The 23220-nt window shown below is 34.2% G+C and overlaps 1 protein-coding gene across 3 annotated transcripts in view; it reads right to left on the reverse strand.

Annotated features, from left to right (window-relative positions):
* Positions 1-23220, reverse strand: part of LOC135845520 (cell adhesion molecule Dscam2-like) — a 135144-nt gene that overhangs the window by 11091 nt on the left and 100833 nt on the right. For all 3 annotated transcript variants that reach the window (XR_010558767.1, XM_065364115.1, XM_065364114.1), the window contains 6 exons: positions 11166-11308; positions 10718-11026; positions 3866-3986; positions 3484-3697; positions 2895-3135; positions 2614-2790 (listed from right to left, as the gene is read on the reverse strand). Coding sequence is in view for 2 of the 3 variants with exons in the window: in XM_065364115.1 (XP_065220187.1) it covers positions 2614-2790; positions 2895-3135; positions 3484-3697; positions 3866-3986; positions 10718-11026; positions 11166-11308 (1205 nt within the window). In the remaining variant the exon portion in view is untranslated. The remainder of the gene's footprint in view (positions 1-2613; positions 2791-2894; positions 3136-3483; positions 3698-3865; positions 3987-10717; positions 11027-11165; positions 11309-23220) is intronic.

Consider the following 23220-nt stretch of genomic DNA (forward strand, 5'->3'; position numbering starts at 1 on the left):
AAGATACTAAAGATGGAAGAAAAAAAGTAAGCAAGTATTTTTTTTTCTAAAATAGGTGTTTTACTTATTTATCTGGTGTTTTTTTTTTAGTTTATTTTGAAAGCACAAGAAAAAAATATAAATATTTTAAAATTAAAAATAACGTAATTTAGGAAAATGAGATAGATAGCTTCGGCTTTTGGCTTGCTTTTACTTTGATATTTCAAAATTTAAACTTTTTGCTTTCGGCCATCTCGATTTTTATTGCTTGCTTTAGTCAAACTTTCGGCTTTCAATGGCTTTCCCCAATATTTTCTATTCGACAGCTTTCGGCTACATTTCATTAGGCTTTTAGCTTTAAACTTTTAGCTTTAAACTTTTGGCTTCAAACTTTTAGCTGATTCACCATCAACTTACAAAAAAAGGAAATTAAAAATTAGATCAGGAACATTGACTTAATAATTAGCAATAGTGGCTTGGAAAAAATGAAGCTTGCAAACTTTTAGCTTTTGGCTTAATGTAAAAATTTGTCCAGCTTTCGGTTTGCTTTTCATCCTTGTTAGAAATGAATGAAAATTAAAAAAAAAATATTTAAGGAATAAAAACTAAATAAAAATTTGAAAAAAATTAAGGCTGCAAAACTGTAACTAAAACCGAAATGCAATAACTAAAAATTCATAGGTACCAACCTAAATAAAAATTGACAGTGAAATGATTTTACTTTTTTTTATAGTTTTATTCCCATTTATATTGTTTGACGTTTCTTACTGCTAGTTTTGATTAAAATTTGTCCTTTTCTCGCCTGTTTGTTTTCGTTTTCCAAATTTCGATTTTTAATTTTTTTTACCAGATATTTAGATATGCTCTTTATAACTTTACAAAAAATAGGAAAACTGAAACTGAAAAAAAAAAAAAAAACTTGAACTGAAATGAAAAACTCAATAGCAAAACTAGAAACTAGAAACTGAGTAAAAAACAAAGCTGAAACTATAGACAGAAAAATATTGGATGTATAATTTAAACATTTACCTATAAAATGTTGCAAAAAAATTGATGAAATGATAGGTAAAGGATGAACCTAAACTAAGGAGTCCAATAATATTGGAAAAGAAAAACTCTCTCCTTATTTTTCATGCTTTTATGTATTATTGCATTGATTGCTACATCAATGTCAGTTATTATGTCCTCAATATGATAATTAATTACCTATATTAAGTACCTACTTATGCAATTAACTGACATGATTATGATCTAAATTTATTCATTTAAAAATTTGAAGCAAGGGCCATTTCTTCATTTTTAGAAAAGATTTGAAAATATTTTACTTGAGCAAGTACGCACTATTTTTTTTTTGTTTTTTTCTTTCATCAAATTACTTGAAATATTTCAATAGTGAAAAAAGTTGAGTAAATTTTAATGAAGAATGGACCTGATGCAACATTTTAACTCTTCTTGATTATCATACACAGTTTTTAAGTTATTTATGGGTTTTAAGACATCGTAATTTTGAACAAAATAATTATGTTCCTTCTTTTTTTGTGATTTTAAATGGATTGAGGAATAAACGAAAAAATTGAGGAGGAAAAAAAGGAGGAACAAAAGAGAAATAGTTTACAATATTCTACACCCCCCCCCCCCCATCATATGAAAAATCCAAAAAAAAAATATTTTTTAATCCATTGAAAAAAGTTAACAAGTCCTGACGAAGCAGAATAATTATTCTAGTGTTTTTTTTGTTTTTTTTTTTGGAAGAAAAATACACGTTTTATTATTATCCTTATTAACACAATTTTCAAAATTATTTCGTTGCAAAATTTTGAAATTTTGAAAGTAAGTAGGCAGATAAGTAATTTTTCATTCTTTAATGAAAGTCAAAATACCTATTTATTTTGAAAAAACTTTCAAATTTTGAAATGTCAACCAGAGTAAAGCCTTATAAATTATAGTAAAGAGTGAAATTATCATGTCAATACCAATACCTAAGAACTAAACTTGGTTCCAAACATGATTTATGCCTGCTTTACCATCTCCATAAAAATTTACAAAAAATTATCAAGAATCATAAAAACCAATTTGAGAATAGCTTCAAGTTTGAATTTGTAAAGTTTTTACCTGCAGTTTTTCAATTAATAAAACATTAAACCACTGGAAGCAAACCTCTTTAAAAAATTTTTTTTTTATTAGTTTGGTTCAATATTATTACCATTCCGGTAATTTTCAATATTAACATAGCATTTTAATTTTAATAATCGCAGACTTGGGAAAAATCAAAGTCAGATGCTGTTTTTGTTGAATTTCTTTAATGGAGGAAATATGTAAGTGACCAACCTTTTTTTTTGAAAATACATTACCTAATATATCGACTTTACGATAATTATGAATGATTGAAAAATAATCCAGGAGCAGGAGAAGTCGAAATAATATAAAATTTTTCCAAAACAAAATAGTCCGCCATTTCAATTTTTTTTTGACACTAATACTATTTTATGTTACCTACGAATATCATGAAAATCTCTCGAAAAAATTGTCCTTGAACCCAAACCTATATTTTTCCTCTACTTTCCTTCCCACCCAAAATCGAAGCGATCGACTTTGACGTTGTAACATTTATATTGCATGTAAGTATATACGTACCATTATCATCGACATAACTGCCAAGTATATAATCCCCTTGAGGAAACAACAGACCGCCATCCAAGTACCATAAAATCCTAGCGTGTGGATTCCCACTGGCGATACACTTCAACGATACTGGCCTTCCAGGCTGCAGGGTTTGTTCGGAAAACATATACTTGAGTTCGGGTGCGACAGCTTTAAGTAAACAAAAGATGAAAGTTAATTTTCACCGCATTAACATAAGGTTACTACTACTACGTATTTTCGCATCATTACACGTGCAGAAAAGCAAAACCCACCACCGAGGATTAATTCGCCGCTATTTTGCGCGCTTTCGTCTTTATTACGTACAAAACACTGGTACATTCCTTTATCTTCTCGACTGACCGAATGTATGGTGAGTAATTCGCCGTTATTTCTTACGTCGATTTTTGAACTTAGAGGCAAAGTGTGGCCGTTTTTTAACCACGATATGATTAATTGTCCACGACCTCCGTGGATGGAACAGTTGAACGTTGCAGATGATCCTGAATCAACAACCTGACAACATTTGTTCAAATTTTTAGCCAACTACACATTTACATGCGACTACACGAGATAGGTACGAAGAATATCAAAGTTTTGCAATGTTCGCCTTAATTTTACGACAAGAAGAACGTCGGGCGATGAAGTTGACACACGTTTGTAAAATTTCATCGCACACACGTAATACATTAAACGCAGGGGGCGTGATGAGCGAAACAAGAGAGCACAAATAAGAGAGTTGATGCTATTAGCGTATAATATTAAAGTGAAAAGCAACGTCATTTGGAAAACGAGCAGTAAGTATTTCTCAAGTTATACTTATTTGTATAGTCTATGATTCGATATAAATTGCTCGCTTCTCACTTGTTTTTGAGGACGAACGAACACGATAACTTCTGAAGTAATTTTCAATTTCAACTTCTTCCTGTCTTCCCCTAAAGAATTGCTAGCTATGCACACGTAATTCGAACTGTCGCTTAATTGTACTCGAGGAAAATGAAGTATCGATTCTTGCACTCGCAGCAGAATTGATACGCTGTGTATCTCTTGCAGTACATTTCCAACCTCTCGATACCATCTGTGAAAAATAATTGTAACGTTGTGTCAAGTGTATACGAGTATACTCGTTCCGGAGACCTTTTATGTACCTACTGTAGAAAAGCGTCGAGGTGTTTGACATAAAAGTCAACAGCAACAACACTTCTATAGGCTATGTACTCTATACGTATATCTTCATTAAGCCTACCTGTAAGTTGGCGGTGGAGTCCCTTGGGCTAAACAAAATAAATCTACGGTTTGACCGACACGTACGTCAAATTCAGCCGCTGATGTGTGCTCGATTTTAGGAGCAAAATTTTCTTGCGGTTCTGAAACGAGTGAAATTAATTAACATGCTATACCAACATGTGATATAGGTATTTATAGATATTTTAGGTAGGTAGGTACTGAAAGTGATGCTTTCTATTAGCACACGGGTGAGGAATGAGTTTAAAGTTTATTCACTTCGTAAGAATGAAAAGTTGGCTGGAAGGTAGATACAAATAATGAATGGATGGAAATAGAGGCAAAAGTATGTAAAAAAACAAAAAACAAAAAAAATACAAAAGTTTTAAGTTTCCAGCACAAGCAATAGGTATTCCAAGAGCAGTTCTGCCTTGTTTGGATAGCTCTTAAAATGATTTGGGCTTTTTTAAACAAAAAATTCTATGAATAAACGTCAAATTTTCAATACTTACATACAATCAAATTGATAACAAATTTACAAAATTGAAAAATCAATAAGCAAATAAAATATCAAAAACTTTGCTATTAGGTACACATCAGATATAATTATATATTGGTTGTCATAATTTTGAGTCAAAACTAGTCAAAAATGTTGCAAAAAAAAAGAAATTCTACAGTTTCATGAATTTCAATTAATTGATCTTTTTTGCTTTCCTCTTCTCCTTGATTTGCAAAGATCATGATTTTTCAAGGTCTTTGAAAATCGTTACAAGAATTTGTTGGTGACCAAAAAAATAGTGAATCTTTGGATATCACTCTTTACCTTTCCCTTCATCTGCAATCATTTGCAATGTTTCAATACTTTCCACAAATGAAAATGTCAAGATTTTTTTAAGTACATAATATTATTTTAAGAAACAGAAACCCATTTTTATGGATACATTCCACTATTTCTACTGGTGAAACTTTTGTCACTCAACCATTCGTGAGCTACCTATTTGATACCTACCATTTAATGCGCATTTGGAAAATCCCATTTTGGGAACCCTGAGACTGAGTAAAATTATCTTCAGTTGACTTTATTTCAATTCTTTCAATACTTTAAGTATATTTTTGAAAAATCAGTTTGTCTGCTGACAAAAATATGTTTGATCATAAGGCATTCTATGAAAATTTTAATGATTTCAAATATTTTTCAAGCTATTAAAACCTCTGTGATATGCTACCATGCCTGATGTGTCTAAGTGAGAGTTATCAAGGAGATTCATGTTGGTAACACTAAAATTATCTCTCATTGGCGCCCAACGTGGGGTTCTTATTCTTTTCGCACCTGAGTCTTCCTCCAAAATGTATACAGATATACAGAATACCTCATAAGAAATGTAAAATCATCTTAATTATTGGAAATTGCCAAAAATTTACAATGTTTTTACATAGTTAAACAAACAAAATTATGAAAAAAAATTGCATAAACAAATCGGGTTGGTGAAAATTGAATGTTTCAAATTGCACGTGAAAAATTGCACGTATACAATTGAACGTGTGTGATAATTGCACGCATGTGAAAATAGAAGGTTTACAGCTTTCAATTATTACGTTCAACTATCTGTATTGTTCTGAAAACGCTAAAAATGAAGTTCAGCCCCTATAATTTTGGTCAGTGCACATTGAGCACCCTCTCGACCATTTTAGGGAGTTGTCTCGAAATTCCATGAGTTTGATTTCAAAAGTAAATTTTTTATCATGCTCATAAATTCCAGAAAAAATGAAAAAAAATTCAAGTAACACCGTAAATTTAACATGCAGACGGTTTCAACCTGTTCAGGAGCCGGTAGCCATATTTCGAAAGTTCAAAAGTTAATTTAGACGGTTTTTATGGAACTTTGTGAAAATCTGAAATTTCCAAAATACAACCAGAGTTTCCAGTTCCAGAACGCCTTGAAACCATCTCCAATTGACTCAGCATGTTGAAGTAAATTTTAGCTTTCCACCTTCTTTGAGTAACATTTTGCAAAAATTTCAACTTTCAAAAATCTGCTGGAGGCTCCAGAACTGCTCAAAACGTTTCGAAACTGTATTTTGGGTTGGCGAAAATCTCACATTATTAAATCATTTTCAGACGTTAAATTTGCAGACGTTCTATTTTCACATGCGTGCAATTATCACACACGTTCAATTGTATACGTGCAATTTCGCACGTGCAATTTTCTTACGTGCAATTTCATACGTGCAATTTGCCGGTCCCCAAACAAATCGAAATTCAAGAAAAATTGTAACTAAAATTTCTAAAAATCCCTAAGTGTTGAAATTTCAGTAAAATTGAGAATAGCTAGTCGAAAATTGCTCAAAACCTCATTGAAACTAGATGTTGAAAAATGACCTTACCTAATACATATAGGTACCTGTGCAAAAAAACATGGTTTAAAGACCTTTAAAACTTTTGAATAGACCCATTCGGGTACGAGTGTTGTGTGAATATAGTGGGTGTCTAAGCATTGTTTTTCTTATGCAAAAGTTGTCCTGGTGAACCCTCACACCAAAAGAAATAAACCCTTCGACTACGAAATATTAGTTAAATTCACGCTGTACCCGTACGCTTATTAAAACCGAATATCTCACCATGAACCGGTCTATTATAACAAACGTTGTGTTTTAAATCAAATTCCATTCTAAACAATTTTTTAAATACATACCTATGTACATTTTTCTTGTTTAAAATGTTTTCTAGACCCAATTTTTTAAAAAGTTTTATCAATTTTTTTTGTTAAAAATTATTTTTTCAGAGCTTTTTTGATTTTTATGCTTTCTTGTTGTTTTTTTTGTTTTTTTTGTTTTTTTTTCACATTTTCAAAAAAACTTTAAATCTGCTAAAATTTTTCAAAATTCTGGTAAAATTGCTCAAAAAAATTTCTCACAATTTTGATTAAGTATGAAGCATGTAAGGTGCACCGGGGGAAGTCAGAACGTTTTTTCACAATTTCAACTTTGATCAGCTGTTACTCTCGTACTAATGAACCAATATGGCTGAAATTTGGTATGTAGGTTCCCATAAGGGTTCTTAACCTATGGTAAAAATTTCAGCGCGATTGTCACAGTAGCTTTCGCACAATCGAATAAAATGTAACTTGTTCTGACTTACCCCACTTTGGGGTAAGTCAGAAAATCTACAAAATTAATTGGTATTATTAGGATTCGACCCTGATCGATGCGCAATATGTCGAATAACATGTTTTCGAGGTCGTAGAATCCAAATCTGGAGTTATTTTTTTTTGTAGGAGTGGGGGGTGAGGTGTGGGGAGGGGGCAATTCCAAATTTTTCGTACATTATTGTGTAATATGTCGATTGATATGTTTTCAAGGTCGTAGAATCCGAATCTGCAGTTATTTTTTTTGTAGGAGTGGGGGGTGAGGCGTGGGGAAAGGGAAAATTTCAAATTTCTCCTACATTATCGTGTTATATGTCGAATAATATATTTTCTAGGTTGTAGAATTCGAATCTGGAGTTATTTTTTTTGTAGGAGAGGGAAGTGAGGCGTGGGGAGAGGTAATATATCAAAATTTTCCTACACTATCGTGTAATATGTTGAATAATATGTTCTCGAGGTCGTAGAATTCGAATCTGGAGATATTTTTTTTGTAGGGGTGGGAGGTGAGTCAAGGGGAGAGAGAGTAAATTACAAATTTTCCCTATATTAATGTGTAATATGTCGATTGATATGTTTTTGAGGTCGTATAATTCGAATCTGGGGTTATTTTTTCGCAGGGGTATGTGGCGAGGCAAGAGGAGAGGAGAAATTTCAAATTTTGCCTATAATATTGTGTAACATGTTGGTTGATATGTGTTCAAGGTCGCAGAATTCGAATCTTGAGCTAGTTTTTAGGGTCGAGTGCTATTCAAGTATCACCGTTTGAGGAGAGGGCCCCACCCATGCGAACCTACGACTCACCTTCCACCTTCACCATAAAAAATGACTCCGGATTCGAATTCTACGACCTCGAAAATATATTATTCGACATATTACACAATAATGTACGAAAAATTCGAAATTTTCCCTCTCCCCACGCCTCACTCCCCACTCCTACAAAAAAAATAACTGCAGATTCGGATTCTACGACCTCGAAAGCATATCAATCGACATATTACACAATAATGTACAAAAAATTTAGAATTGCCCCCTCCCCACGCCTCACCCCCCACTCCTACAAAAAAATAACTCCAGATTTGGATTCTACGACCTCGAAAACATATTATTCTACGTATTACACATCGATGAAGTCGAATCCTAATTATCAATGTTCACTTTTCTGACTTACCCCATAGCACTAATTTAGGGGGTAAGTCAGAAAAAGCGATATAAATAATGAATAATTGAAAATTTAAAAAATTGAATACTTGGGGTTTTACATTATTGTTTTAGGAATACTTTCACTTATAATATCACTTTTACTGATCATTTCTTCTGAGGTAAAAAGCAGTTTGAAAAACACTGATTACAATTTGAAATCAAATTCAAAACAGCAACTAAATATGAATCAATGAAAAGCCTGTAAAATGAAACTGGGTCGCGAAATTTTTTATGCTGTGATGAAGTAGGAGTAGTACCCTCAAGTTATCCCTGGGTAGCGCTTCGGCAGATATAAGCCTCTAAGAGCTAGAGCAGTTTTTCTGACTTACCCCGAATTCGGTCTTCCCCCGGTGCACCTTATTGCAACATCTTTTTTCTTCTTCTTTTTTTTTCTAAATGATGTTTTCCAGCATTAAATAACACGTAGGTACCTACCTAAACGTTTGATTTTCAACGAGCAGAAAATGTTGCATTTTGCTTTGAACCAAAAAACAAATACTTATTTCAAACAAAAAAGTTTGTTTTGCATTTTTTCAGGGAAAAAAAGGATTTGTGCAAAATTGTTAGTGTACCAGAAAAATGACTAAAAGTCTGGAAGAAGATTAATTGCCGTATTTGAGCAAAATTCAGCAAAATCACCTAAAATACTGAAAACTATCAAAGATTGGTGAAATATTTTCAAAATTGAATGACATTTTGGGATTTGGTCAGGTCTTAAGAGATTAAATCCGATCGAAACAACGATTTTATTAAATCTGGTTGTGTTTAATTTTTAAATCTAGAGAATGTCCGGATTCAATTTGATCTAATCTGAGCTCAGCTCAGCTGGTCTGATCTGATCAATCAGTTCTGATGAAATTTATTCAGATGCGGTCTGATCCAATTAGGTCTTTTTTATAGGATATACTATCTAACCAAGTTTGAACAGATCTGATTCGATCAAAACTCTAATCTGATTAAACTCAGTCAGATCGAATTCGATCCCAGGAATGTCCGAATCTATAAATCTATGTAGTACTCGTATGATGAGATCTGAGCATACCTACACAATACACATATCTGGTCACATTTAATTAGAAAGATCCAATCTGATCAGACAAAATCGGATTCTATAGGTAGGTAGACCTAATCAAATACAATAATTTTCCCTTGGGTGGTTTGATAAAATTTGGTCAGCTGACTAGAGCTGGTTATGTCAATTCGGATTAACTAAAATGAAAGGTTCAGAACCGATCAAATTCAATAATTTTCTGCAAGATACATTGATGGAAAGTCAATAAAATTTGATGAAACGTAAAAATTTCTTAAAAATTTGTTGAAGTGTAGGTAATGAAAACAATTGAAAATTATCAAAAATTTATATACCATCGAGAAATTCAAATAAAATCTCTTAAAAATTCCTAAAATACATACCTACTGATAAAAAGTTTGAAAATTATAAAAAATAATTGAAATGTAATCAAAATGCAATGAAATTTTCATCTGCATCAAGTCTCAAAAATACTTGTTAAACTAGCATAAGAATAACCTTAAAAAAACCACCAACAATAATGAAGGACAAATCCACAAAATTGCCTCAACCAATTTTCCTCTCAATGAATCTCAATAACATTTTCATAATTTTTTTTTAAGCGACGATTGATTTTCTTTGTCCCTGTTTATGGATTTTTCTGTGTTTAGAACAATTCTTAGGTAGGTACTCAAAAAATATCAATATTTACACAAAATAGGCTAAATCATTTTGAGCAATGGAATGAACTATAGGAGTCTCAATTGACGAGATTAAAATCTTCAATTTTTTTTCAAAAATATCTCAAGGGATTTCAGAGGTCTATTTTTGATAAATTTTCAATTTTAAAAATATGATCCTTTTCAGTTCAGTTCTCAACCCAATAAAACCTTTTTCAGTCCATAAATTTAAATTCATGCTCCCTCCCTCCCTCTCTCTCTTTCTCTTTTTCCTATTCGAAAAATCATAATAAAAATATCGAAGCCATAAAGCGTACCTCCTGCTCCACTATTCTTCCCACACTGCATATGTAAATCAAACAATCAAAAATTGAAAATACCGAATTGGAGTAGATAAAACAAGAATGTTTCCAAATAAATACACAACTCTCCGATGCCTTTACAATTCGGTGGTTAGACAAACATAAATACATATGCTCAGGTAGAATTGCCTGTTTTGTTTATGGAGAGGCAACACTCGTATGCCAGCACACCCAATAGGTAGGTACCCATGTATGAGCATACCGAGTAAACTCCATAGAGTCATAGACCACTTATCATTCATGTATTCCGTTTCGTTGGTAGTTTATAACGCGACCGCTAATTAATATGATTTTTGATAGTTGCCTGTACATTTAGAAGGATGCATTGCGGTCACAGCCGAAGCCACACACGGTACTCATTGGTTCACCCCCAAAATAACCAAATCAAATATGCAAATTAACAAAAATCTGCTACTCGCCATATCTATCACAGCATAGCTATAGAGCTACATAGGTAGGTATAGGTAAGGTACATACCTACGAGTATAATTTGTCCGGGTTGGCTTTGTACACTCTGTCCGGTTAATTTATTGGTAACATCACAGAAAAATTTCACATTCGAATCGCTATCGCTAACATCTCTAACGTGCAGATCGCCTTCCATAGTTATTATATATTTTCCGCCGGACTGTATTGATGATTTGCCATTTAACGGCTCCTCTTTAAACCAGCTCATTTGTATTAGTGAGTTATGCACTAAATTTGGCGAATAGCATCGTAGTAAAGCGGTATTGCCACGCATTACGAACACATTATGAACTTGAAGTTTAAATGGCAGTGAATTATCTACGTATAAAACAAGCCGAAATTTAATAACACGTCGAAAACTTGCCGCTTTTAACCTAATTTTCAAACTTAATATTGATTGAGGGCTCCGAAATTAATTACCGATTAAATAATACGAGAATATAAATGTGGCGCTAACCTGAATGCATGTGACATTCTCGAGATATTACTGATCCTACGATATTCGTTAACGAACACGAATACGTACTGGAATGTATGTCTGATCTGTAATCTGGTATCGAAAATGGTGGAAAGTATAGACTGCCGTTGGGTAGAATTTCCCTGTAACAGAAAATAACATAACGAGACAAAAATGAGAAATCGTGTTCAATTTTTACCTACGCTTTGATGAAAGTTACATATTCTAAAATATGACATGATTAAATTAATAAGTAGGTAGGTACATATTAATGTAGGTAGATAATGTACGAGTACCTTGGAGGAGCATTTGAATTTCTCCAATTAAACCTGCACAAATGCTTGAAGCAAATCATAAATTACAATGATGTAAAATTTTGGAAAAAAATTTTGAAATTACTTCTTGTTAAGTATCCTAAAAAGGAGGAACGAAATAAAATTTTTTTCCTCTGATCATAAATATACTTCTGTACAAAAGCATCGCACAGTTTATTAAATTCATTTTCACGAAGTATTTTTTATACTCCTCAAAGAAATTTTTTCTTAAATTAAACTCTAGTGAAACAGAAGTATCTACCTACGTGTTTAACCACGTTTTTCAAAAGTCTAGACAAAATTTTAAATTTAACTCGCGGCCAACTAGCAACTTTCAAAAAAAAAAAGGGGGCAAAATGATTCATCCGAACCTTGAAAATGCTCAGTACTTATAGCTGCCAAACTACATCTAAACTTTTGCACGTGAAAAGTTAGAATATTTGAAATGGCAACAAAGACCTTTCACGAAACCGCTTTTATTCGCAGTAATTAATTTCCATTGCGGGATCAATTTGAAACGACGAAGCCTCGAAGGCTTCAGCAACGAAATAGTCGAGCATCTGAGAAATTAATAATTATTATTCCAAGTTCAAAGAAAACTAAAATTAAGTTAGCCTATGTACAAAATGGCCGCCGAATGCGTTCGAGTGTGCATATCATTTTATGGTACAAGTACAGCAGCAGGAGAATATAGGGTAGGCTATACCATATTATTCGCTCACCATGATGCTGCAGGAACACCAGCACCAGGCCACGACGACGGACTAGTCTACGATGAATATAAATTTCGATTAGATCGCCTTGGCGGTTATTCAATTCGGTGTCTTGGTCTTACTATACCGTATAAAAGTATAATCCCTTGGTAAGATTTTAATCGAGATATTATTCGGTAAATAGCGTAATAATATATAAAGTACCGGGGCAACTTTAGCAGTTGCTTAAACCGGCAGCGAATAGGTCTTACTCTCCTTTTAAAGTAGGCAATTTCCCACCGCTGTGTGTACCGTCGTTGTTGGTACTCGTATCATGCAATACCATGCATGCGAGCAGGAGACGAAAAGCAATAAAACATAAGGGACAAATAACACGCTGCAAAATTTGATGCTGCTAAGAATGAAATTGCAATTCCATTGCGAAAGGCGAGTTTATAGCGAGACGATGAAAAACTAAGAGAAATTGAAAAAATATTACGAGCTAAGACATTCCATTCGAATGGCGTTCGCAATGGTCTTATATTAAAAGTTGAATGACTCGAGGTTCGAAATTAAATTTATAAATTAGATAGCGTTTTTCGTTCATTCGTTCGTTCGTTCGGCTGCTACTGGTGGTGCTGCTGCTGGTGCTGATGATGCTGGTAATTTTGGACCGGAATTGTCGCTCGCGTGTTCTTACAAAAGAGACTACAAGTATGACAGAATTCAATTTCACCACAGATATTGGCCCATTGTGTTCGGATTTTCCGATGGCTTTTGGGTACCTGAAACTCGTATACCAACTTATAACCAGTATACCGCATTGTGGTCTTCAGTCTTTTATTCTTTTCACACTTCTTTATATAACGAATGTTTTTGTGGGTTAATTAAGTTAAAGAACGAAAGAAAAAATTTTCAATAAAATAACCTCGAGAAAGTTCGCAAAGAAAAAATTTCTCGTCACTTTCGGAAATTGGAGATGAGCCAGATAAATAAATGTTCGTAGGAGTACCATCGAATTGATCGAAGCTCAAACAAAACGAATACAAAAAAGAGCATAGCTGGTCTGATTATGAATGGTGAATCAGATTCAGCAGAGATTTTGAAATTAATCTACATAGAATTGGATCCTAATGGTTCATAACACTCCTTATGACATTTTTAGTCGCTTTCTCATATACATAATTTCTACAAATGGGACGAAAAATTGAAATTATTGTTTTAAAAGATCGTATGTTTAGCAGTTTTTAGACCAAATTTTTTCAAAGTTTCAGAGATGCTAAATACCTACATCAATAAGGGTAATAATGAAAATTTTTGGGAATTTTTTCAAACGTATCTTGTCAGGGAAATTTGTGTTGCGACGGATTGTGGAAAAAAATACCTGAGAAATTTGACCAGAACACAATGAAGACCATCATTCTGAGTTGAAAGTCATCCAGAAAAATGTTTAGACTCAGAAGTGTTCCCCTGAACAGCAAATGTAGGTACCTACAGTGGAAATCACTTATAATGAGATCGGTTAGTATGAGATTTCGGATGCAACGAGCAAAATGCTCGGTGCCGATCACAACGCCATTTAAACATGTACAATATGGTACCTGTTAGAACGAGCTCATTTATAACGAGGAATCCGGATAGTAAGGTGAAATTCTTGAAATTTGGTTCATTTTATTGTTTTTTCTTCCGCTTACCTATAACGAGTGTTCATGCAGAAAACATTCATTAAATCCCAAATTTCAGCTTCATAGGTTAATTTGGTAAAATTTTGAAATTTAGACAGATTTTGTGGCATTTTTTGAAAAACAGAACTTTCTAAACAGCTGCTGGGGGCTCTAGAACTGCTCAAAACGATTTGAACCTGTTTCCAATTCATTTGACAAGTTGAAAATAGTAGCAAAATTGATAATTTTTTTTGCTACACTTGTTACGAGTATCATATATAACGAGAAGCTCTTTATACCTGGTTATTACAAGATACTCGTTATAAATGCAAAACCTTTTAGCACGAGAGACCGGATACAACAAGCAAAATGTCCTGTCCCTTCAATCTCGTTGTAAGCAATTTCCACTGTACTCAAAGAGAAAGAATTTTTGAAAAAGGTGTGATTTTTTCACTTCAACTCCTGCCTAGCCTGTTTCAGGAGATATTAAGGTATTATTTAAAATTTTGGGCTGATCTAGGCCGTTGCTACTAGTATCCAAGACCACTATCCACAATAGAAAATAAAAAAAAGTCAAAACATCAAATTTTATAAAGTTGTTACCATATTCAGAATTTTTTCAATAGGTAGGCATGTACAAGACCACCAAAAAAATTAGACTACATTTTTAAAAAATCAAGTAGGTACCTACTAGAGCTGAGAACAGTACTCTGCTAACAGCGGGTAACTTCTGTACCCGTACTGTAAATTCTCGCTACTCGCCAGCAGCTGGTATTGAGTTGAAAAAATGTCACACCAGTTCACATTGTAACTGGTAGCATGTTGTATGCATAGCGGGTGTCCTGGCATTACGTCATCATTGCCAACAATCACTGTCAGATGTCAATCACACATACAAACGACAGCCCAGTTGACCAAGTGCTAGCGGATTGCTAGCATTTTACTCACGTTTTGGGAAAGTGCTAGCATTTTTCTAGCTTTTTGTAGCTAGCATTAAATCTTTCGCAAAAAGCTAGCAATTTGCTAGCACTTTTTTTCTGACAAATTATGTTCTAGCAATTCTTTAGCAATACTCTCGCTTTTTTCAGCTAGCATTTGTATCACACTAATTGTGCTTGCTTAATGCTAGCGTTTTACTAACGGATAATTGCTTGCTTTTCTACACTAGCAATACGCTTGCATTTATCTGCTTACATTTATCTAGCAATCTAATGCTAGCAAAATGCGAGCAGTTCTCTAATCTCTCTCGTCTAGCTTTTACTTTGCAATCTAGCAATAGAAAAACGCTAGCTGATTGCCCTCACTTTTCAGCTAGCTTTCTGTATGGAATTAGATTCTAGCAAAATGCGAGCAAGTATGTGGCATTTTTTTTCTAGCATGTTTTTCACTGGCATTTCCTTCATAGCCTACTCATGCAAGTACAGAAAAACTTCAGTGAATCTCTTTCACCCATTTTTCAGAAAAATACTTCCATATCTTCATTTTTAAATGGAATTTTTAAATATTTCTAACAGATACCTAAATACGTAATTTTTCGTTTCTCAATGATTTTTTTATTTTCATTTTTAAAAAAATTTCAAATTTGTTAATGCTTTTCATTTTAACAGGTAGGTATTTTTCCTTTCCATTTTGGCTACTTTTCAACTTTGAACAATAATTTTGAAGAATATTCCATTATTGAAAAATCATTCTTGTAATTATTTCATTTTTTATAATGTACGAGTATAATTTGTTCATTAAAAATGTTGTTCAAATGTTTTTGAAATTTCTTATTTTTAGTTTGTTTGATATTTCATTTTTAAATTTTAAATTTTGGCAATTTTTTAATTTAAAAAAAAAAACTTTATTTTTCAATAAAGAGACTTCTAACCCAAGCGCTAGCTTAATGCTAGCAAATTGCTAGCATTGTTCTCTCTCATGGTATACTTTGCTACTCTTAGATAAAGTATGTAGTCAATCTGAATATAAGCTCAAGGTAGTATTTTGTATGATAGTAAGAAGAGTGCTACCACTCTACTTACTCTGGCACACCTCACTAGCGCTATGCTAGCGGTGAGCTAGCGTAGGAGGTCAGTTGCCTATTTTTGGATATTGGAGAACTACCTTGACCTGATTGAAAACACCTCCTAGTATTTTTAAAAGTTGATTAGTAAAAATAATTTTCCTGATAATCAAACTTTTCCTGCGCTAGAAAATGCTAGCCTCATGCTAGCAAATTTTACGCTAGCACGAATGGTGCCGGAATTTGAGACACTTTTTTTAAAAATGCTAGCAAATCAGTCGCGATTTAGTCGCATTTACGTAGTAGAATTGCAAGCAAAGTGCTAACAAAATGCTAGCTTTTCGCTAGCTTTATGCTAGCTATACCCTAGCTGTTTGTGCTCAATTCTGCTACGCTAATGCGACCTAATCACTACTGATTTGCTAGCATTTTTAAAAAAAGTGTCTCAAATTCCGGCACCATTCGTGCTAGCGTAAAATTTGCTAGCATTTGGTCAACTGGGAGGTATCAATGCGTAACTCCTACCACTTAGCCATTATCAAATTTTGGGGTGGGTGCGCAGATCAAGTGCGAAAACGATCGGGTTGTGCTCGCTATACGTTACTATCTGTACTCGAATCAACTCGATACATCCACTAGCAGGTTTAGCCAGTATTTTAACCAGATACCAATAAGCAGGTAGTGTAACCATTTTCAGTTCTGGTACCTACCAGAGCTGAAAATGAATGGTATTGGTTAAAATGCCAGTCTAACCCACTAGTAGCTGGTATCAAGTTGATTTGGGTACAGAAGTAGTGTATAGCAAACACAACCCGATAGTTTTCGCACTTAGTCTGCGCACTCACCCCAAAACTTGATAATGTGTAAGTGGGAGGAGTTACATTTTGGCAACTGCTGCAGAGGTGTGTGTGATTGACATTTGACAGTGATTGTTGACATTTGATAGTGATTGTTGGCAATCATGATGTAATGCCAATACATCCACTACCCATACAACATGCTACCAGCTACAATGTGAACTGGTGTGAAATTTTTCCAACTTGCTACCAGCTGCTTCGGAGCAGAGGGAATTTACAGTATGGGTACAGCAGTTACCCACTGTTAGCGAGTACCTTTTCAGCTCTAGTACCTACCCGCTTTGATTAAATAAGGTCAAAAACATTTAAAATTTTCTATTAAAATTGATCATTTTTTATTTTTTTGCGTTTCTACTCGTAAAGGATTAAATATGCTGACACAGTGATATCCTGGATCAGTAAGCGACAGCAGTTAGTAGCTGGCTCAAGTCTGAGGCCAAACTTATCGCTGCTAACAAACCATCGGAACAAGCTATCTGGATATCTCTGGATTAAGGTACTGTAACCCCGGTATGTCAGACTCCCATTTTGTTACTCATGAAAAAAATTGTTGTTTTTCGATTCAAGGTTTTTATGACAGAATTTCTGGCATAGAATGAAAGTAATCATTGAATTAGAGCACATGCTGTGAATTTCACACTATTTTTAACCCAAAAATGAAGTGCTGAAAAATGACTGAAATTCAAAACAATTAAATGTATTTCAATTGATACATGTAGCATACCATTGGAAAGCTCGTTCAATTCTCTTTCAAAAATGTTATTATGAAAAAGTTGTAAAAGTGCATGGTTTTGAAGATATAGGCGGTTAAAGTTTGCCGAATTCCCATATACTGCAATGCTAAGTTCGTCAAACCAGGAACACAATGGCCGTCTGACATACCTGGGTTATAGTTCCCTACTCTGGATATCACGCCCATGCGAAAAAATACCAGTGGTACTTTTTTGGGTACCACTCATGACCACTGGTATTTTTGACAAAACAGGTGGTTACTCGGTGGTAACCACTGGTAAATGATAGGGCACTACCAGTGATCACTGATACTTAAGTCAAACAAGTGGTAACTCAATGGTAACCACTTGTAAAATGAAAAGTTTGAACCAATGGTAAATACCAGTCCCACTGGTATAAAGTTATTACCACTGGGTTTTACTACTGGTTACCACTGAGTTACCACTGGTCACCACTGGTACCCACTGGTAAATACCACTGATACTTGTTGAAAATACCAGTGGTACCAATGGTAATTACCACTGGTATTTTTTTGCATGGGCAACTGTTTTGAGAGTTAACCAATTTAACTGAAATTCCAGTCACAGCAGAATGAAGCATATCCAGAGGAAGTACTTCTTTATTTGAGACTGAATTGGAGAAAACATGATCAGTGTAAATCATGTTAGAACCGAGCAGCAATTGGCTTGGCTGATATTCATAATGAAGCTTTTACCATGTCCGAGATTGTCAATTTAAGAGAGCAATCTGGACTGATGTCATCAATCTAAATTATTGCTTAATAATTTTTAAATTAGGGAATGTATTGAATAGAATATATAACCAATCATGTGCTATCATTATTATCATTCAGTGTGATCAACCAAAACATTTAGCAGAAAACTTTTTTTAGGAGTCCACGATATTTCTGGGCAACCTGTATAAACTAGGTAGGTAGGTACTTACATGTTTAGCTATCCTATATAGTAATCGGCAGTCATTTTTAAAAATTTTCCACATTTTATTTCGCAGGTATATTTTTAGAAATAGTTATATGTACAAGTAAAAAAAATTGCCCTGACGAAGGAAAATATTACAAAGAAAATAATTTCACCTTAGGTACCTACCTACCTACCTACACTAAAATAAATTCTATTAAATTCTCCCAACCCGAGTTCCTTAAGTAAATTATCATTTTTTCTGCTTCAAACCTTGAGTGCTATTTTTAATTTTTCACCCCATTTTTTTTTCAAATATCTACCTACCTGATAAAAAGCATGATATTTTTGAAAATGTCAACTTACCGGTGACTTACTCAAGTCGAAGTGATAATACAACGTGTTTCTTTTTCGAAATCACTGATTCCAGGTAGGTAGCAAAGTATTATTTTAAAGGGTACCCCCGGATAAGATAGGCAAAATGCCCTTAACCTCGGATTTCGATGAAACTCGCAGGGTATGTTTAGTACCCCCAAAAAATAATTTTGGGCCCATAGCCCGCTCCCCACCCCACCCCCCTCAGCCAGGGGGGCCAAAAAACGCGTTTTTCAGGGGAAAAATTCTGCATCAGCGCGTGTTTGAGATAAATTTATTCTGTAAACGAATATAGTTAGAGGATACACGGGGGTACCTCCCTGAATTTTTTCAGAATTTTTCATCGCATGGGGGGAGAAGGGGGGACAAAAGAAAACTTTAAATCGACATTACTCCGGAACGAAGAAACATACCAAAACGATTTCTTTGTCAAATATGTATCTTTAGGTCTACTTTCTATAGAAATCATCACCCGGCCGTTTGGAGTGGTGGGTCAAGCTCAAAAGCTCAAAAAACTCTCAAAAAACCACGTTTTTTACGTTTTTCTCCAAAAATATGGACAAATGGCCGAAATCGAAGAGAACCAAGTTGTTCAGCGTGAAATTTTACCTCAGAATGTGTAATTTAAAATTCATTTATACCGCGTGATCCTAAAATTACACGCGCAGAAGTATTTTTGCTTATATCAAGATAGCAGAAAGGGTATTTCTGGGTAAAATAGGTGAAATGCCCCTGTCTTCGGATTTCCGAAATTTTGATGAACCATTGTTGGGTACCTTCAAAAAACATGTTGGAGCCAAAAAAATTTTCCCCACCCCACCTCCATTGCTCACAATAGCGAAAAAACGCTTCTTATCAGGGAAAAAAAATCATGCTTCAACGAGTTTTGAAAAAAAATCTGTATTCACTAAAAATACTTGAAGAAGATATCATTCTAGCAACGTGATTTTTTTCAAAAATTGTTGGTACCTCTGGAGGGAGATATTGACAAAAAGAAAGTTTGAAACCGCCGTATCTCCAAACATAATTCAAGCACATGATTTTTTTTTCAAAAATACATCTGCCTGCATGGGTACTATAATTTGGTATTTTTTTTTTCAAATTTTCCCTCCAGTTGGGCCATCTTCAAAAACTCAAAAAACACTCAAAATTGTGTTTTCTGTGTCACGGCACCACCAAAAAAAAGCGATCAACGAGTTTTGAAACAAAAATTCTGAATTCACTCAAAATATACGGAGGAGACAGTATAATGAAAGTACATATTTGAGATTCTGCGTCGATCTATGTTATTGTCGTCAAAATCCAAGGCCACTTTTTAGGTTCCACAGAGCGATTGAAAATTTGCAAATCTTTTTTTTTGGGGGGGGGGGGTGGGTATGTATTAGTAGTTGGTGTTTTGAAAATATTTTCTTCGCGAATGTTTCGCTTTGATGACGAAAAAATGTTGAAAAATATATGTCTGAAACTGAGGAAATATTTTAGAACGCAGTGATGCCAACATTTTAGGTTTCAAAAACTTGAGAAAAATTGCCAAAAATTCCTAAATTTTTTGCAATTTTTCGAAATTGGCAATAAAAATCAAAAATAATTGCATAGAATGGACGCAGAATCTCAAATAATTTAATTTGGGACTGGGTCGTCATTTTTCTCAAAACAAATTGGGTACAGGGGCTGCAGTAAAAATAACACGGTTTTCTCGAAAATACCTCAACTTTGAAGGCTCATGTTTTCCCTTTAGGGGCACTTCTGGACCTAGAATTCTTCTTTACAACTTTCAACTCAAAATGACGGTTCTTTCTGAAAATCCACAATTGTTTCCCCTATTTTTCGCGATCCACCCAATCTACTACAAGGGAGGTATGTAAGTAACTCACATAAAAATTTAATAATCGACATCAAAAAGAAACCTTACTGATAGTTTTGAGTTAGTTGCATGCTGGTCTCCAAAAACAATAGAAAACCAACTAACTTTTTGATACTTCATTTTTGGGGCCATAGGCAACCCACTCGCCCAATTTTGAGGCGGAAGAAGATTGACAATATGGGTATCGTTATCATACGAATCGAACTCTCTGAACACAAATATGAAGTTTTATTTACACTTGGACCCTTCAAACGGTCACATTGGGGAGAGGGGTGGCCCAAAAATGAGATTTTTTGTGAAAAATGCTTCGTTATAGCGATATTTACGCCATGCAACTTCTTAATCAAGGTTTTCTTGAATTGCAAATACTTTTCAAGTACATAAATAATTGGTATCTAACTCAAAACTATCAGAAAGGGTTTTTTTGTCGATCATCAAATTTTAGTAAGTATTTTGAGTGAATACAGATTTTATTCAAAACTCGTTGAAGCATGATTTTTTCCCCCCGATAAAAAGCGTTTTTTCGCTATTGTGTGCAATGGAGGTGAGGCGGGGGGAATTTTTTTTTGGCTCCAACATGTTTTTTAAAGGTACCCAACAATGTTTCATCAAAATTTCGGAAATCCGAAGACAGGGGCATTTCACCTATTTTACCCAGAAATACCTTTTCTGCTATCTTGATATAAGCAAAAATACTTCTGAGCGTGTAATTTTAGGATCGCGCGGTATAAATGAATTTTAAATTACACATTCTGAGGTAAAATTTCACGCTGAACAACTTGGTTCTCTTCGATTTCGGCCATTTGTCCATATTTTTGGAGAAAAACGTAAAAAACGTGGTTTTTTGAGAGTTTTTTGAGCTTTTGAGCTTGACCCACCACTCCAAACGGCCGGGTGATGATTTCTATAGAAAGTAGACCTAAAGATACATATTTGACAAAGAAATCGTTTTGGTATGTTTCTTCGTTCCGGAGTAATGTCGATTTAAAGTTTTCTTTTGTCCCCCCTTCTCCCCCCATGCGATGAAAAATTCTGAAAAAATTCAGGGAGGTACCCCCGTGTATCCTCTAACTATATTCGTTTACAGAATAAATTTATCTCAAACACGCGCTGATGCAGAATTTTTCCCCTGAAAAACGCGTTTTTTGGCCCCCCTGGCTGAGGGGGGTGGGGTGGGGAGCGGGCTATGGGCCCAAAATTATTTTTTGGGGGTACTAAACATACCCTGCGAGTTTCATCGAAATCCGAGGTTAAGGGCATTTTGCCTATCTTATCCGGGGGTACCCTTTAAAAAAAAAAAAAAATACTTTTTATAATCTTCAAAGTTAAGATAATTCCCAACTCTGCCAAGTGGGTTGGTATTTATTGTATTCTAATGGAAAATACAACTTCAAAACTCTTTGACGACCTTATCTGCGGTTTATACAAGTTCCAAAGACTAAACATCATGTTTTTGTTGGTTCGTTTCTGGGACCCGTGAGAATGATGAAAACTCAAACAAGCTGCTTGATCATTCAAACGCCCACCTTTACTAATAAATGCTGATTTGGAGAAGTTTTCCATGTAGGTACTCTTAAAACCCTGACTATTTATAAGACTGAATAGGTATTTATAAAATTGTAAAACGTACTTAATTATTTCAACGAATTCCGCCAAAGAAGAATTTATTCTTTACTTTTTATTTATCACGAAGAGTCGAGGAAATGAAAAAAGAAATATAGCAGAAAGAAAATAAGACACACAGCGAAGAGAGAAGATCGATATACCCGCGAATTTAATAAAATAAGATAAATATTCAAAGCGTCGGTTGAAGAAAAAAAATACAATTTACACCGATGTAATAGCTTTTTAGAAAGACAGTAAATCCCTTCTATATCTTACCTGTTGGTATAGTACGTAGGGTGCGATAAAGGTTATCCGCGAGATCAACAGTTAAACAAGAAAAATTACCGAACGTTAAAAATACAATTTCGCTATAAATTGGTCATTGGGTGTTTTTTTTTGTTTTTTCGGTCTGGTTTAGTTTTTTTTTTAAAATAAAGATAAGGGCGCTATTTAAAACGAGATAAAGTAGGTAAGACTTTATACGTATACGAGTAGGTACAGAGAGTGAAATGCAGACAGCGCTGCGGAGGTAATAAAACACGACGACGATAAAATAAAAGGAAAAACGTCAAGTTAAAGTTTAACCCGTCTTGTTTAACCGCATTTTTCAACACCACCTTTAAGTACATCTAAATGGTTGAATTTTCCCTTTACACGGTAATTACGTCGGTAAACTTGCTCGTCGTTTCATAAATAAAACGTAAATTAGCTAAAAAAACAAACACAACGCGTGTTTCTCCTAAAGTATTCGCCTTGTTGCGAAGAATTAGTTTCTCATCATTTACACAGCTATAGCTCTCTGTTCTACCTACGTTTCGTGTTTGTTAATTTTTATTACATCGGCACGGTGTGAAAAGTTTCTCTCGACGTGGCAAACTTTCCTAATTGAACTTTTTATACCGCAAAGGTCTATACTTATTCGGTTGACAATTATAACCTTTTCAAAATTGGCCACTCGATACGGCCGTTTATGGCTCGACTCGGAAAGAGTAAAAAGGGAAATTAGTTTATCGACGTTGACATTTTTTTTCTT

Source organism: Planococcus citri, chromosome 4, assembly GCF_950023065.1.
Source record: "Planococcus citri chromosome 4, ihPlaCitr1.1, whole genome shotgun sequence".
In the NCBI taxonomy this organism is placed as follows: domain Eukaryota; kingdom Metazoa; phylum Arthropoda; class Insecta; order Hemiptera; family Pseudococcidae; genus Planococcus; species Planococcus citri.